General features: G+C 31.6%; 3 protein-coding genes across 4 annotated transcripts; all 3 read right to left on the bottom strand.

Annotated features, from left to right (window-relative positions):
* Positions 1 to 6: 6 nt before the first annotated feature.
* Positions 7 to 1,963, bottom strand: LOC122522251. The gene has a single exon (XM_043643149.1). It carries the CDS (start codon positions 1,961 to 1,963, stop codon positions 1,487 to 1,489), a length of 477 nt encoding a protein of 158 aa, XP_043499084.1. The 3' UTR covers positions 7 to 1,486.
* LOC122522236 (potassium channel subfamily K member 18-like) lies at positions 1,905 to 6,227 on the bottom strand. Of its 2 annotated transcripts, none has more exons than XM_043643111.1 (6): positions 6,142 to 6,227; positions 4,129 to 4,545; positions 3,695 to 4,034; positions 3,215 to 3,606; positions 2,690 to 3,137; positions 1,905 to 2,136 (listed from the first exon to the last, which is right to left on the bottom strand). In XM_043643111.1, exons 2-6 carry the CDS (start codon positions 4,384 to 4,386, stop codon positions 2,024 to 2,026), a joined length of 1,551 nt encoding a protein of 516 aa, XP_043499046.1. In that variant the 5' UTR covers positions 4,387 to 4,545; positions 6,142 to 6,227; the 3' UTR covers positions 1,905 to 2,023. The 2 variants fall into 2 exon arrangements, with proteins under 2 accessions (XP_043499046.1, XP_043499058.1); XM_043643123.1 differs by having other exon boundaries at positions 2,766 to 3,137.
* Positions 6,228 to 8,408: 2,181 nt separating this feature from the next.
* LOC122522243 (TWiK family of potassium channels protein 18) lies at positions 8,409 to 14,790 on the bottom strand. Its single transcript, XM_043643137.1, has 10 exons — positions 14,468 to 14,790; positions 13,302 to 13,476; positions 12,983 to 13,139; positions 12,829 to 12,913; positions 12,589 to 12,761; positions 12,209 to 12,393; positions 11,664 to 12,135; positions 10,902 to 11,237; positions 9,807 to 10,719; positions 8,409 to 8,709 (listed from the first exon to the last, which is right to left on the bottom strand). The coding sequence occupies exons 1-7, from the start codon at positions 14,780 to 14,782 to the stop codon at positions 12,029 to 12,031; spliced, it is 1,197 nt and encodes a 398-aa protein (XP_043499072.1). The 5' UTR covers positions 14,783 to 14,790; the 3' UTR covers positions 8,409 to 8,709; positions 9,807 to 10,719; positions 10,902 to 11,237; positions 11,664 to 12,028.
* Positions 14,791 to 16,660: the final 1,870 nt, after the last annotated feature.

Here is a 16,660-nt window from a genome sequence, read left to right as displayed (position 1 = left end):
TATATATTTTGAATAAGGAACGTATATTTTTCTTTACATCGAACGCAAGAGAAAAACATATCCAATCTCGTTTTCGATATTTAAACACCACAAGTGATGTATTTAAATGCACTTTTTAAAATTCATTTTGCAATTTTCAAATTTCACTGTCACATTTAATAAATTCTTATTAAATATTTACTTTAATAATTAATCATACTTATACAAATAGCAAGTGCATTATCGCACAATTAATTAAAAAGCTAAGAGGAGAAATACCACCGTCTTACAATAATTTATTTGGAAAGTAGTACTCCAATAATTTTATGGTTTTTTATAATTTTTTTTGTTTGATCTGTACATGAATATATCGAAGTTGTCGTTATACAGCATATGTATTTAAATATTTACATTTAATTATACAGGATTATTTGTGCAAGCAAGTTTTATCGATTTTTAAATATTTTTTTCTTTTTAAATATTTTCTTTAACATATATAAATATATTTTTTCATTAAACGAAAACAATCGTTTGAGAAACGCAACGACAATAATTCTTGATATGCTATAAACACACGTTTTATTTTTTCAGTCAATATTGTATTCATATGTCAAAGAGATTTAATTAGTCAATTATAAATGAACACAGTTGAAAAAGAACTTTAATAAAAAAAATCTATTGGTGCATTACTTTCAATATAATAATTAAACTGTTCATAATTAATTTTTTTATTTAAATGATAAATATCAGAATATTTGTGCACTTTAGTTTTTCGGTGACATTATTATCCACTTTTTCATAATTTTTAAATACCTTGATTTCCATGCGCATTAAATAATAGACATAGATAATATTTCTGATTTATATATTTTATCATTATGTTGGTTTTGAATTAATGTTTTCGAACGATTCGTATTAGAAGGCATCTTTTTTTTTTTATCAACCAGAGTATCAATAGATGTAATTCTTTTATATTCTGATATTAGCCTTTTATTCTTGTACTATGTGATTAGATATTTGATATCAGGAAATTAGCAAGAGTGAAAAGTATTTTCTTACTTTCATATTTCCATTGGTTAGATTAGAAAACTGTATTCAGTCATTAGAGCGTGTACGAAAGATTTTTTTTTACATTATCAATACCCTGAGTACATGATTATTGTATGATAACTGAAAATTTGGTAAATAAAGTACTTCGTAAATTTTGTTTGGTGTAATTTCTATTTATAATCAATCTGTTTTTGGATAATGGCATATGTTAGTTAGAAAAGAACGTTTGTCTTTTTAGAATCGTTTCGTTATTTCTTGCTTCGTATTTATTTTCTTTTCAATTGTCAACTACCTTTGTTTATATTTTCTAACCCAAATAGATATCTCAAACCATTTATTTTATTTATTTTCTTTTTTCTTTTTTAGATATAACGAATTTGTAATCTCACTTAAAGTCAATATTCTTCACATTAATAGTTTCACGTTTCTTTATCCTTTTCCACATTCTTTTCATTCATCACATGAAAGTATTATCAATGCTGGATAAATTTTTTCTATTAGATGCTGATCCAGCAGAATTAACACCTTCGTCTTCAAACGTAACCATTTTTTCTCGACTTCTTGTTGTAGTATTGGAAGCATCCAATAGACGTCCTTGATTAGTTGCTGATGTGTTGGTTGTAAGGCCAGAAGCTGGTGGCGTGATTACTGAAGAAGGTCGTAGTGCTGATGTTGGAGGTAAAGGTGCTACTGCGATGTCGGTAACCACAGTAGCAGCTAAATTAAATTCGCTAACACTCCTTGGTACAAAATATTCAAAATGTAGAGAACTTTCTTGTTGGCGATGTTGATGATGATGTTGATGATGATATTGTGGCGATAAACAGCTACGTCTCGTTGGATGACCACGTTGAAATATCTGAGATGCTGAGAGATTTTTGTCGGCGGATGACTTTTTACGTGGTAAAGAATGATGACCGGGTGACAATTTCATGGCAGTACTCGACGGGTGGGCCAGGAGTTTCCCGTCACTAGGGATCCTGGCCTGGTGTTGTCAAGATGACGGCACCGTGGACATGGCGATCGCTTCTTCTTCTTGTTCTGACAATCTTGAATCACTGGTACCTCCTCCATCGTCGAGTTCGGCTTTGATTCCAGGTGCGGTCCCTATTACGAACAAAAACAATGGAAAATCAATTGAGCAATATATATGTTGAGTAGATGATAGTGGGGTAACACACAACAGCTGTATTTATTAAAATTTTTACTAGCCCAGTAGACAGCACAGGATATCCTGAAGATATTTCCATTTACGAAACATTTGAAATATTTTCATCGATGTTTTTAATGATCAGGGCTCTTTTAATCAATTTACCGTTTATTGACAAATACAAATTACGACAAATACCTTTTACCGATATCTTGAACACATTAATGGATATCTAATATTTTGTTATAGACTTTTTAAAAGACGTACGATGCTTTTAATTATCATTTCAATTTAAGGGCTTAATCAATTTGATTTGTTCAATGAATGTCACCATTTCAATTGATATAAAATGTAACATTATTTTAATGTTTAACCTCAAACGATTTTATTTCGTTTTCGTTATTGAAAACTAATTTTGATCTCTCATGGAAGCCGAGCTTTATAGACGAAAATTCATTTCAAAAGGTCTCTCTACTCGTTCCCCATTGAATCTGCCTTCGTCAGGGATACCTGTACCACCAATAGGGCCGACCACCACACCCGATGACATGCCACAGGTTCTACCGAAGACCCTGACCACGCGTACCACCTCCTCCTGGACGAGGTTGAAGCACATGGCTATCAGGCCCATTCCAGCGAGTATATACAACGAGCAGGCACACAGGCTGAGTTCTTCCAGGGTAGTGGATGGGGCATTGCGTCCGGTCGGCATCAGATCTCCAAATCCGATCGTGCCGAGACTCGTGAAGCAGAAATATCCACCTTCTAGAAGACTCCAACCCTCCAGGCGATTGAACATCACTGCACCACCGCATATATATAACAGCATTATTACCAGGCACAAACTAATGGGTATTCTAACAGAATACGTTTCCATCATATACGCTGGCGATGAACTCGAGGAAGGTGATAACGAACACGGTTGCAAATGGCGTTTACCATTGCCTGCCATTGTATCCTAGATAACATCAATATTTATCATGTATATCAATCTCAAAAAGAATACGATCCTCGTTAATTTGATCTGAATTTTACCTGAAGAGCAGTCGTCGAACTAGTGGTAGCATGCAAGAGGCCTTCGCTACCACAATCGAGTAATATGGCACTGTTCGTACCTCGTGTTCCAAGATCGTCGCAGGAACTATCGCGACTAGTTGAATAATAATTTCCTGCCTTTGTTTCTATATGATTATCATAACGGTATGACTTGCTCATGATACCACCTACTGGCGGCGGAGGCGGTGGCGGTTGTTGTTTTTTAATGCAATTTCGAGGAATGCACATGCGACCGTACAAACGTCGGAAACTTCTAGCAAGAACGTCGCCCACGGTGCTTAGATAAACCAACATAAGAGGTATACCAGCTAAAGCGTAGATTATGGTAATTAGGCGACCCCAAACTGTACGCGGAGTTACATTACCATATCCTACGAACCAAAACAGTTAATTATATACTCCTCAATTTCTTACGCTATACTGATACTTTATACTACTTTAATAAAGCACATTATTTACCTATGGTAGTAATGAGTGTTAGAGAATAAAGCAGACTGCCACTGAATGTCCATCGTCGTTTATCCACTTCGTTATTTCGCGATTGATGAGTTGGTTCAAAGGGTGTTGACGTACGCCCCAATCTACGCGAAAGATTATCTTGAAATTCTTGAATTTCTTTTGCTGCTAGTCGAGTCCAATTCTCCTTATAAAGAATATTCAAATCTTCAGTGATACTCCAAAGCCTTTCGACAGTCTTTGCCCTTAACTCAGTAGCAGCATTTTCGTCCTCAAACGTTGAAAGACTGTACGATCCTTCCTCACTTTTTACAATTTTCGATGACACATTTATCAAAGACTCCTATTGAGTACACAATAATATTGATTCTTATCAAAATAGAATTTTTTTTTATATACTTATTAGTTCGAAATCTTTCGTGATTTTGAATTCTCACCGATTTAAGTCCACCCTCTAGTGCCATAAAAGCGAACGCACCAAGGAGGGTGTAACCAAGTACAAGAACACAAACACCAAGGCTGGCTAGTAATCCTGGTGTGTTCGTTGAAGTGGACGTGCTGCAACTACAGCAACAACAAAGCAATTCAGCACCTCGTACCGAACTGTTAATTCTCAGGGAATCGGTGTTCCCGCCGTTTCGTCCGGGACAACATCTCGGTGCCCTTTGGTAATAGTCGCCGGTGTTTTGCATCATTATGCCGCCTAATTACTACACCACCACCACTACCGCTGCCGCCGCAGCTGCAGATGCAGCGATCGACGCCGCAGCTGCAGCCGCAAGCGGTAACGTCCTATCGTTGTTCTAACGTTCCTTTGGCGTTGTCGTCCTCATCCATCTGGTGAGATGTCCGACCTGTCACACCGAGGAATTGTTTGATTGCTGCTCATAGCTTATTTCAAGTCGAGTTTCGAAAATGATTAATGAACGTTTAGTTTGAACGTTAATTCTGGGTTGAACGTACACACTACAGACCAAAATTTTGTAGTTGCTTCCTGATTTCCGTAAACATCTAATATATTTATAAATTTTCAAATGATCTATCGTCATTATATCAAATATTAACAAATTTAATTACGTTTGAAGAGATTTCGGTATTTTCTTACACTGATAATTCTCTTGTATAGTTCTTGCATCTGGCTTAAGGAAATACTTGAAAGTTTTTCTATTGGGACATCTTTGCTAACTTCTAAATATTAATTTAGAAATGAATGCTCGGCATATGTGTGGTTGTCGTTAAAAGTAAAGGCATTTTTTTTTGATGAAATGGTAATTCGAAAAAAATACATGTTCCTTGATAAGAAAAAAAATAATATAAAATGTAAAACGTACTGTTCATAAGTTTTTGTTGACAAAGTTTTGTTGATTACTCTAAAAGTATTCATTTTTTCTTCTAAATATTCTGTTTATCTGAATTTACGTAATGATTACAAACTTTTGACCAGTAGTTAGAAATATCAGGTATTCATAAATAAATATATGTATATATGCATACATTACACGTATATCTACCATATACCACAAATTAACACGGACCTAATCTATATCTCATACAGATTACGAGCTGGTACGCATAAATTGAGATAAATTTCCCCAAACAGAGTAGACATTTATGCAACTAGGTATTATTCATACATACTCGTTTTCGCGAAATTGAAACAAAACATGGAAACAGAAGTTGCGTTTTGCGTTTGAATAAAATCAATTTGAAACATTTAAAACTATAGGATTGAACTGATGAAAAATCTATGTCGTATTTCTATTATATATTGGCTATCTTGTAACTGGTGATACAAGAAAACAGGAATTAATTTTACATGAAAATTTAAGTTGAAAATATTAATTTGTTCATATAAAGCAGCGGTCTTCTAACTATATTCCACGCAACCTTCCCAAAGGTTCCATGAAATGTAAATATATTACATTGTTTTTAATATCATCTGCCGTGTTAGGGTTGTGTCAATGTTGCGTCAAATATTTTTACACTTATAAGGGTTTCGTGAACCAAAATAGTTTGTTTTCGAGAAAACTAAATTTGAAAATTTATCGAGTACTTGTGTACTGAGCTTGTAATCTTGGTAACATAAAACCTTGTTCGATAAGCATAAGAATAGAACCGATATAAAAGATTTTATCACACTGACAATGTTCGTAAACATATTAAGAAGCACAAAAATGTTTTTCGAAATATCCAAGAGAAAGATAGTGAAATCTGTCTAAATGAAATGGAATCAAGTGCACTCGTATTCGACAAATTTTCAAACTTATGTTTCTCGAAAAGAAAACCTTTATATGAACAAATTTCATTCTACATTTTCGACTTATAATTATAATAGTTTTTCATATAGAATCGAACCCTGCTAGCTTTTATCATTAGTTACAAGATACTCTGTATATAAACAGGTAAATATTCTGTTATCAATCTTAATAAATATAAGAGTCAATACGTACCTAGTTATTTACGACGTGGATAATTCATATGGTTCCGTAAATTATGCTTGCACATTCTTCGAGTTATCTTGCTATATTTTTTTTCTCTGCAAATGATAAAAAAACAAGATAAGTGTAAAGTTATTTATTCGGGAAATAAATTCTCTTTTATTTTTTTTAGAAACAATTATGTTGGTATTTAATTTTTATTTTCTTTCTTTTTTTATTTTCGTAGTTTTGTTTTCGTTTTCGTTTTAAAAGAAAGAAAAAATCACGCCGATAGAGTTAACCCGTTTCTCTCGTTTAATGTAATTAGCACAGATACAAGTGAGACCGTTACGATATAATTCGTGTATATATGTGTGTGTGTATGTATATATGTGCAAGTGCAACGGTGGTAATAGATCTGCGCTATACGGTCGTTGAGTTTCAAGTTCCGTGAAAAGAAAATAGTTCAAGGGAAAGATGGAACGTGAAAAAACGGGTGGGGAAAAAAAGAGAGGAATACTGAAAGGGAAATGCTGAGAATGTCACACCGTGTCTGATACTTCGTCAAAGCGATTTTATCCGCGTCTCTACGAGTTATTTACATTTTTTATTTGTTTTCACTCGGAGTTATTGAAACGCTATTTCGAATATTCATCCAAATATTCAATCAATCGATTACATACATATATATTACATATGTATAGATATTAACGACAATAGACTAATAACAAATAAAAATAAAAATTAATTTTATGATTTATTTTATAATACAAACAATTGTGATATAAACTATGTTAAAAATATATTTTGCAGACAATTTTTGGCTTATTTTTGAAAAAACTTTTATGGATGAATATTTAGAAAAATGTATATTTATAAATTTACTTTATAATATTAATAATTGTAAGGTAGAATATATTCCTAATATACATGAGTGAATTGAAAAGTTTTGAGTTTATAAACAATTGTTTCTTTTTTAGTTGAGTTAACATTTATTTAAAAGAATGAAAGTTTTTTTCTTAAGGCTCAAAACTTTTCAACTCCCATCCATGTATTTTATATAAAATTTAATTAATAGATATTAAAAAAATATATATTTATAAATCGGCACGAATTTGTTGGATGATCCAATATTAGAATATTGGAAAGGTTAAAAACTATGAATCTCAGTTTCAACGAGATATATATAAATATCTAATAAACTATATTTATACTCGTTATCAAAGAGGTTAACAAGGAAGCAGACGTTAAATATCGATCGAAGATTATAGAACGCAGGAAACATGTTCATTGAAGGTGATGTCAGGAATCAGAGCAGTGGCAAATGGCAAATGCAAAATTGTGCTATGGACACTGTGTGTGTATTGTATGTCAACTATGTAAGTGGTCTTTGGTTAATAAGAAATTATTCGAACCTAATTTTATATAATATTTAACAGTTTATATATTTAATTCTAAAGAATTTGATGAAAGAAAAAACAATTATTTTTGTATGTGATTGATAAAATTGTTTATGTAAATTCAAATATTGGTGTTTGGATTTTCGATATTTTTAAAGGGATTCAATCGTTAGAGAAATATTTATACGTATATACAACTAGATTTTTACCAAATGGATTAACTCCGCTTAATAAAGAGTAAAATAATTGATCAAGTTATTTATCAAACAGAGTGCTCCAAAAGTTACTTTATCAAACTGAAAAAATTATAAATTTATAAATTTTTGTTGCCAGGTGTTAAAAGTGACGATTAATAAGTCGATTGAGAAGATGGATCCATAATTTTCTAACAACACTGTAACTAAAGATTCATATCCTAAAATGAATAACAAAATATTATAAATTTATTAATTCTTTTTAGATGAAACGACTTTTTTTAAATAATTAATAAATTATTAAGCCAAACTATTCAAAGAAATATATTTTTAATATTTTTTAACAAAACCAATTGTAGATTAATATTTTAAAATGTGAAACAAAAGACTGCAATTCTATTTAAATTAATATTAATTTTTGTCTCTATGTAAATGAACTTTTGGGACACCCACTACACAGTCGTATAATTTAATATTAAATAATAAATTATTAAGCTTAATTATTCATAAAATATATTTTCAATTTAAATAGTGAAGTTATTATGATATAATTTGTTAATAAAAATTTTTCAAAAATTTTAAAAGTAGAGTTAATCGTTTTGGCCTGTGAACGTCTCATACATATATACATGTATGTACATACATACATACATACACACACATATATATGTATATGTAGTGTAGAGCTTTGTAACTTCCTTCGCACCTTATCAGAGATCGCTTTCCCTTCTCTATCGTATCGGTTTTCGACTTCCTACGGCCGTGTCGTCGAGCATATCGGTTCACCGAAGTGGAAGAAACTTTTTCCTCTTGCTCCTAGTACCGAGCATGAAACTTTATGAAACGTGTCCTATCTTCCGTGGAGGGATTCACGTGACATCCTTGGCTTCTCGACGGCTATTTCGTCTCTATCGACGTTTTGTGGCCGATGCATTTGAAAATAATAGCCACCTTTCGTTCCACTTTCTTCTCGAACTATTTTACCTTTATGAATTTTTCTTTCTTTTCTTTTCTCCAAAATTTCATTTTACAAAGAGAGAGAGAGAGAAATGGAGATAGAAATAGAGAATTAGATAAATTGGTAGAAAAAATGTATGAGATTTATCGAATTTTAGAAGTTCGTTAATGAAATATCATTTTTTTTGTTTTAAATTTATGATTGTATATATCACTGGCACACACTCGACGATGACAAATTTCTAAATTCGATATACACGAGATAGTATTAGAAATTGGTTAAAAAGTTAATTGAAAATGTTATTCAATGACGTACATAGATTTACCTATTTTCGTATATACGTGCGCGTTAGGGAATTTTCTTCGTAATATAATAATAATAATAATTCGTTAGTCGACACAAGATAAATCAATGATATACATATAGGCAATGTATTTAATTACTCTCTCGTTAGACAACAAAAAATGTAATGCTCATCTTCGACTGTTGTTTTTCACTTTCTTCGATTACGTCGGACAAAGTTTTACGTCGAAAGATTTCAACTTAAAGTAAAATTTTGATTCAAAGGGCACATCATTCAGAAGAATCACTTAATTAGATCCATTTAAAGCTGCCGTTTCGAATATTCAAAGGATTGTCGCGCAAAGTCTTTGTCGTTTTTCCATTATCGAATTTTCGAAATGAAACGCGAATTTTCTTCTCGAGGGTTACTCAAAATCGTCTTATTATTATTATTTCCGTTAGATTTATTCAAATGTTCGTAATTGAATATAACGTATAACGAATATTTGAACAACGACGAAATGTGAGGAAACATCTCACGAAGTATTGAACACGGCGAGAACACGAGAAATCTGTGTCCGTTTTCAGTAAACAAAATAATTCCGATCCCGAGTGTGTATATTTGACAAGTCGAACTTTAACAATTCTTTTAGGAATCTTTGATGGTTCCTCAAACGATACGACCTTTCTTATTATCTTCAAGTTCGTCGAAATAATACATATATTTATATAAGAGTAGATCTATATAATAATAGAATAGAATAAAATAAAAGATAATTGAAGTCAAATAAAATGAATTAAAATAAATTAAAATAAATTTAAATCACGAGTATCGAATTTCCTCAAAGTATTTCCTCTTCCTACCTAAGTAACACTGAACAACTCCCTCTTTGGGTGGTCCAGATAGAATCTTCTTTCTTTCTTTCTTCTTCTTCTTCTTCTTCTTCTTGTGATCCTTACCCACGTAGAAAATATTCGTTAATCGAATACAGTTCAAAAGAAATATGAATCTTCCTCACTAAAGATATGAATATTTGGTTTAACAGTTAAACAATGATCACGATGATATAAAGAAGATTTGAATAAATCTTAAAGAGATTTTCTTGATAGTACGACATACAGCGAGTAGACCAGTAGACGAGTTAAAGGAGAAAAGACGTGACACAATTGGAGACGTGATCGGGAGACAGAGATCGTACGAATCAACGAAGCTCGTCTACGAGGAGCGTCGCCGGCACGGACGCACCCCATCGACGCTGCAGGGCGCAAGATCCGCGTTTTGTTGAGGCGCATGTGCGCCAGCCCGTGAGTAGAGCCGCATAAAGGAGCGGCGCACCTCCATTTCTCTCTTCCTACCCCTCTTCCACTTTTCTCCTCTTTCTCTTCTTACCCCTCTCCTTCCGTTTTCTTTTCTCTCCTTCACCTCTTGCCACCATCCACCCTGTTCCTATCCCTAAACCACCCTTTCTCTTTCTCTTTCTCTCTCTCTCTCTTTTTCTCTTTCTTTTTCTGTCTTTCCTTTTCCTACAGACGATCACTGAGAAAGCTCAGGGCTTTGCTTTACGTCGATGCCCGAATCTTCTTCGTGTCGATCGTTCCAACGGCGATCCTATAACGCTTCGCTTAAACTCCAGGTGTCCCTTCCTACCCACCTCCACCGGGACGATAATAAAGATTCGACTTTTCACGAGTGCGTTCCGCTTTTCTTGCTTTAATACACCCTGTATTCCCCGATAACAGCTTTTTCTTGAAAGAACCTTTTTCCTCGACATTGTACCTATATATATGGACTTACTACATTTCTTCTACTTCTATTACTACTACTACTACTACTACTACTACTACTACTACTACTGCTACTACTACTACTACTACTACTACTACTACTACTACTACTACTACTACTACTACTACTATTACTACTATTACTAGCATCATCATCACTATCACTGCTATTACCAGTACTACTACTACTTCAACATCGTTCTTTCTCTTTTTTCTTCTCTCTCTCTCTCTCTCTCTCTCTCTCTCTCGGGTTTTCGTCTTCTCCGTTATCGACGTCGTTTAGTTATTCGACCGTTTAGATTCTGTCAAGATTAATTTCCTGTCAAAGATGAAACTCTCCTTCTCTCCTTCCCTTTCTCTCTCTCTTTCTCTTTTTGGTATTTCGGTCGAATATTACACTTTATCATTGCTTTTCGAAAGTTAGGCAGAAATTGATTGCCCAATCGTCTATTAATTTCCTCCGAAAACGACGGCAACCACTTGTTGTCAGTCATCTCTCCAGGGTAAAAGCTAATAATGAGATAAACAATTCGTTCTTTGATAATGTCACATATTTCGAAAATTTCTCGTTAATAGGGTGATGAGTTTTTGCGGTCGTTCATTGTTAATTCGTCCAATTGGAATTGCCGATTAATAAGGAACGATTATTGATTTAACATTAAAGGATTCGCCTATGACGTATGTCGGAATGACGCCAAAATCACGTTGATGCGGTATAGTTGTGCGTTTTGGAAAAATTTATTACTCTCGCGTCTGCTTTTACTTTCTTTTTTTTTCATCATTGTTCTTGGCAAGCAACTTCGAAACGCGTTCGAGTAAATTTTTAAGTAAAAAAGTGAAACGTTTGAGAACAAACGTGTTCACATCTTATCATAGATTCAAATGATGCATTAGAATATTCTATTAAGTTAGTCGTAAATATTATCGAGTACGTACCATAAAATTTGAAGAAAAATGTCTTCCTCCCTTGTTTTTACGCGAAAGAAGTTTCCAAGGTCTTCTTGCTCCTGTTCTATTTTTGTTTGGTTTTCTATGACTAACGTAAAAGTGTGTCTTCGAATATCACCTATTGTAAGACTTGTATTTCTTAGAGTTCTTTGGGGTTTTTTTTTTATTTGTTGGGGTTGATAAGATTAATCCAAGCGAAAGAAAACGATAGGATTAATAGGTGATTGTTCATGGAGTAATTATTTTTTTTGTTCTGAATCCTTTTTGTTGTTTCTTTCTTTCTCAGATCGATTAAACTCGAAGATGTTTGTCAAACGTTTTCTTTTCTTTTTTTTTTTTTCAATTAACTACTATCACCTATCACATCTGAAGATGTATTTGATCATACGTGCGAGATTGTGAACTTTGGCGATTACTTCCTCTTGCATTAAATTGAAACACATAGCGATGAGTGCCATACCTAAGATATCACACAGAGATGGATATGAATAGGATTTTCTTTGAACAATATTTAACTTTAATTTGACCCTTACCAAGCATGAGATACATGAAACAGAAGATGAAAGATAATTCTAGCCCCTGTCCAGAGTAAATTCTATCACCTGGTACTATATCACCAAATCCTATGGTTGACAATGAAACGAAACAAAAGTACGAACCATCCAACATATTCCAGTCTTCCCATTTTGAAAATAGCAAAGCACCTGCTATTACGTACCTAACAATAAAAAAGAACCAACATAATGTTTAATATTTTCTAAGTTAAAAGAATATTTTTTGTCAAGATTATCCTACCACACATTAAATTATTTTTTTTATATATATAAAATAATTATAATATTAAGTATATTTAATATTTTATATATGAGAAAACTAAAATTATTTTTAAGTACTATGTAGGATTTCGACTTACCCTACCATAATTCCCAGACATAGTGTTAATGGTACAGTTACTTGTTGTGGATCATATTCGCTGCTACTGATATCATCATTAATTTTATTCATACTATCGATTTCATTGTTACAATTCATTTCTATTTCGTTAATATCTTGATCAACGCTAGAAATTTCTGTTTCACCTTCGTGCTGCATAATTAATCATAATCTTGCATTATTCTTTTTAAAAAAAATATTTTTAAAAAAACATACTGACCTGCCAATGATTTCTTTGAACGTTCATTTCTGCTCGTGTTTGTAATACTTCAACGGTAATTGGTTCCCGATGTTTTTTATGACATCTAAAAAGTATCAACGTAAATTCAACGTATTGAAAAACTATGAAAATAAATATTTGTATTAAATCTTACTTGCAAAGACAACAACGTGCATAAATCCACTTGAAACTTCTTGCAAAAATATCTCCTATGTTGCTCAAATAAAGAAGGAACAATGGCATACCAATTATGGCATATATTATTGTACACAATTTACCCCATTTTGTTCTAGGACAAATGTTCCCATATCCTTGAATAAAATGTGAAAAAGAAAAAAATTCTACTAATTGAAAGTATTCAATGTCTACGTTCTTAATTTCATATCTCAAATATATTTTCATTACAGTAACGAGCATTAAAGAATAGATCAAGAGAATGAGATAAAGAGGAAAAAATAAATGATCTTTCTTACCAATAGTCGTAATGACAGTGAGAGAGTACAGAAATGCTCCAGCAAAAGTCCACTTTTTATGTTCCTCATTAACAACCTCATAACCGTTTCGTATATTTTTCACCATTTTTTGTTGATACCTTTCTAATATATTCTTAACTTCTTTTTTCCATAATCTTTCAGAGAATATGTTCTCCTATATGTAAAATAAATTACATTAAGTTCACTGTTAGTTCATAAATTTATATCTTCATTATTTTAGCATGTTCAAGATATTACAAAAATATGCAGATAAATCTAAGGATTTTTTTTTTATGTCTAAAGAAGAAAAATAATTAAAATTAATATGGACCTAGAAATGTTCAATTTCTGAGTTATAAGTCAAGTATAATATTATCTTAGTGTACTCCAATTATGTTTATTTGCTAATAGACTCTGTTGATATTTTCTTATATCAAATGCTCAGAATGTTTGCTTCTTGTTGAGTTTATATTCATTATGAGTACAAAATACCCTTTTACTTATAGTTGTGATTAGGGTAATTTATTAGTGGCTGCTAAAGATATTCAGTAGCACAAAAAGTTCAACAGACGTAGTTGTAGATATGTAGCACACAATGTAGCTAATGTTTTGAATTTAATGTCAGCAAATGAATTAAACGTAATTATTGTTAGATCATACTTGGAAATAAATGAATTATTTTCGAACTTGATGTTGATATAAACTATTTTTCTTCTCAACGTATGAGGAATCAATTTCAGAAGTTTCTTTCGCTTATTTTTGTTATTCCGTTTATTCTATTAGGGGTATCAGAAAGTTTTTTCGTATTTGAAAGATGGGAAAAAGTCTTTGAAAGTTGGGACAAGGTAATTGAAAGATGGGAAAATGAAATTGAAAATAACGTCAATATATTTATACTTATTCTATTATTTTCATTCGAAGTTTTAGAATAAAAATGAAAAAACTTTTTGATATCTTTAATAAATGAGTTGATTATTATGACAGTGGAGTGAGTCAAATAATTGAAAACAACAAAAAATAAATTTTATGACTTACGATGAATTTGTATCATAATGATTTATATTAAATAAATAAATCATAAAATAAATGTTATCAACTTGTGTTGATTGATTATTAGTCTATTGCCATAATTATTGGCATCAATGTAAATATGGTATTGGACACACCTTCGAGGTCAAGTCCCAAAGTTTAGCAGCCGTGATGTTTCTTTGCTTGACGACATCACCGGATATGTCCAAGCTGTCTTTGGCCTCGATATAAGTGAACAGGAAAGCACCGACTATAGTATAACCTACGAGCAAGCATACTATGCCAACGTTACTGAAGAGGAAGGCTATCAGTGCCCTGCTCCAGTCACATATCTTCTCGCTCCAAGGCTTCCGTCGTTTTCGTTTCCTTCTTTCACTTTGAAAACGATAACTTCCACGTTGCCACTGTCCGTTTGTTGATGACAGTCTTCGCATTGATTTGTTCGTTTCCATAATTTCTTCTTAAAAATTTAAATTTAATTTTTCAATAATTTTATCTTATCTTATCTTATCTTATGATTACGATTTACATTTAATTTTGTTTTCTCTGAAATTTTATATATATATATATAATCACGAAGATTTAATTTTATTATTATTTTTTTTTTAATACTATCGTTCATCTCAAATAATATTATTATGTTGTTTAGAAATTGTAACGAAAAAAAGACTAATTGAAGAATTTAAACGAGTTAGTTGTTGCTAATAATAAAAGTCCTATTGGAACAATGCCATTGGTTGACATTTTAATGATGAATTATCTTTATAACTTATTCTGTCATATTTTTTTTTTAATTTTTTGTTCTATTTAGTTGTATTTATATACTTGATAATTAATGTTTTATCTTGATGTTACAATATGCAAGACTGTTTTTTAGATATCAAGGATTATCAAGAATTCTATACGAATAGGTTCAGAATATCATTTACGTTAACTGATCCGTTCATGATCAGCAAATTGCAGTGTCGGATTTAATAGAAAACGTCCGTATCGTTATGTTCCCTTTTTCTGAATTATATCTCGGCGGTCGTTTGGTATCGACTTTGTTGTTATGATTTGCGGATAATCGAAAAATTCTATACTCAAAGAAACATGCTGCTTGGCAGCTTGACGTTGACATGATCTATTATTGTTAAATTGTTTACATTTGCCTAATGGAAATTATAAAAAGAGATAAAAGGGGTGAGATACAATATTTCGAAAAGAGAGAAGAAGAAATAATCTAAGTTTATAGCTAAATGATTTCTGTGGGCGTGTTAGAATATTTTTTCTTGGTTCCTTTTTCTATTCTTGAAATATATCTTACTTTTTATATTATATTTTATATATTACGGTTTTGAACAATTTAAAAATATATATTTTTGTCTTTTTCTTTAAGTTTTTTTCATTCGTTTATATAATTTTATTTTGCTATAGAAATTTATTATTTCAATAAGAAATAGTTTAAAAAAAAGAATTTGTTTTGTTACCCATTAAAGTAATTGAACGCAACAGTGAAAAATATTTTTTATTTTTAATACTATGTTTTTTGTTATAGTTTTAAACAATTTTACAACATATTTTTGTAAAATTTCTTAATATGTTTTTACTATTTTAATTTTTATAAAAAATTGACGTCGATAAAAATAATTTTGAATAAAAGAATTATTTTCGTTATCCATCAGGTTCTTGCATCAACAGATTTATCCTATAATTTCATAATTTTCTAGTTATCTATTAAATTATTATAGTTATTTATCACATGATTAGATGAGTTATATTTTTTGGTTTCATAACTCGATCATTCATAATTTAAATTGACCGTGTGTAGATCATGTTATCGTGTCTTCGACATTTTTATCCTCGAAAAAAATAATTGACTCAAATAATAATGATAATAATAATAATAATAATAATAATAATAATAATAATAATAATATTGGAAGAAAGTAGAGTTTGAAAAAACAATTACACACACAGACTCATACATGTGATTTCTGTAAGAGGATATATGAAAAATATTAAACGATTTCTGTCACGATCTCGTAGGTTTATCTCGCGTTGAAATCTCACTATATATCTTTCAATAGATAATCGTTTAAATTGTCGAATAAAAGCAATAACCGCTTTGGCACGACACTCGCGTACACTGCTTTCGAGACGTGCCACCCGACGTACTAATGAAAATAGCATAACGCTAAAAATAATCAACTTCTAGGTTGGATTCAGCGGCCTCTAGTTCGATACCAGTTATTGACTTCAAGTACACCCGTTATAGATTTTCATTTAAATCCTTGAAACAGCTACAAACACTTTTTGTTCCTTTCTGTTCGTTTAAACCCCTAAAGGAT

The sequence above is a fragment of the Polistes fuscatus genome, unplaced genomic scaffold (genome assembly GCF_010416935.1).
Source record: "Polistes fuscatus isolate 324 unplaced genomic scaffold, CU_Pfus_HIC Scaffold1, whole genome shotgun sequence".
NCBI lineage: Eukaryota > Metazoa > Arthropoda > Insecta > Hymenoptera > Vespidae > Polistes > Polistes fuscatus.
This window is presented reverse-complemented; position numbering and strand designations above follow the sequence as displayed.

What these genes read in the sequence shown, in the direction of transcription:
- LOC122522243 (XM_043643137.1), bottom strand. Translation starts at nt 14,782, where the DNA reads ATGGAAACGAACAAATCAATGCGAAGACTGTCATCAACAAACGGACAG. An exon ending in GCACGTTGTTGTCTTTGCAA is followed by an intron (nt 12,914 to 12,982) that starts GTAAGATTTAAT and finishes GATACTTTTTAG; the next exon opens with ATGTCATAAAAAACATCGGG. An exon ending in TGTCTGGGAATTATGGTAGG is followed by an intron (nt 12,394 to 12,588) that starts GTAAGTCGAAAT and finishes TTTTATTGTTAG; the next exon opens with GTACGTAATAGCAGGTGCTT.
- LOC122522236 (XM_043643111.1), bottom strand. Translation starts at nt 4,386, where the DNA reads ATGATGCAAAACACCGGCGACTATTACCAAAGGGCACCGAGATGTTGT. An exon ending in TAGAGGGTGGACTTAAATCG is followed by an intron (nt 4,035 to 4,128) that starts GTGAGAATTCAA and finishes TGTACTCAATAG; the next exon opens with GAGTCTTTGATAAATGTGTC. An exon ending in AACACTCATTACTACCATAG is followed by an intron (nt 3,607 to 3,694) that starts GTAAATAATGTG and finishes TTTGGTTCGTAG; the next exon opens with GATATGGTAATGTAACTCCG.
- LOC122522251 (XM_043643149.1), bottom strand. Translation starts at nt 1,963, where the DNA reads ATGAAATTGTCACCCGGTCATCATTCTTTACCACGTAAAAAGTCATCC.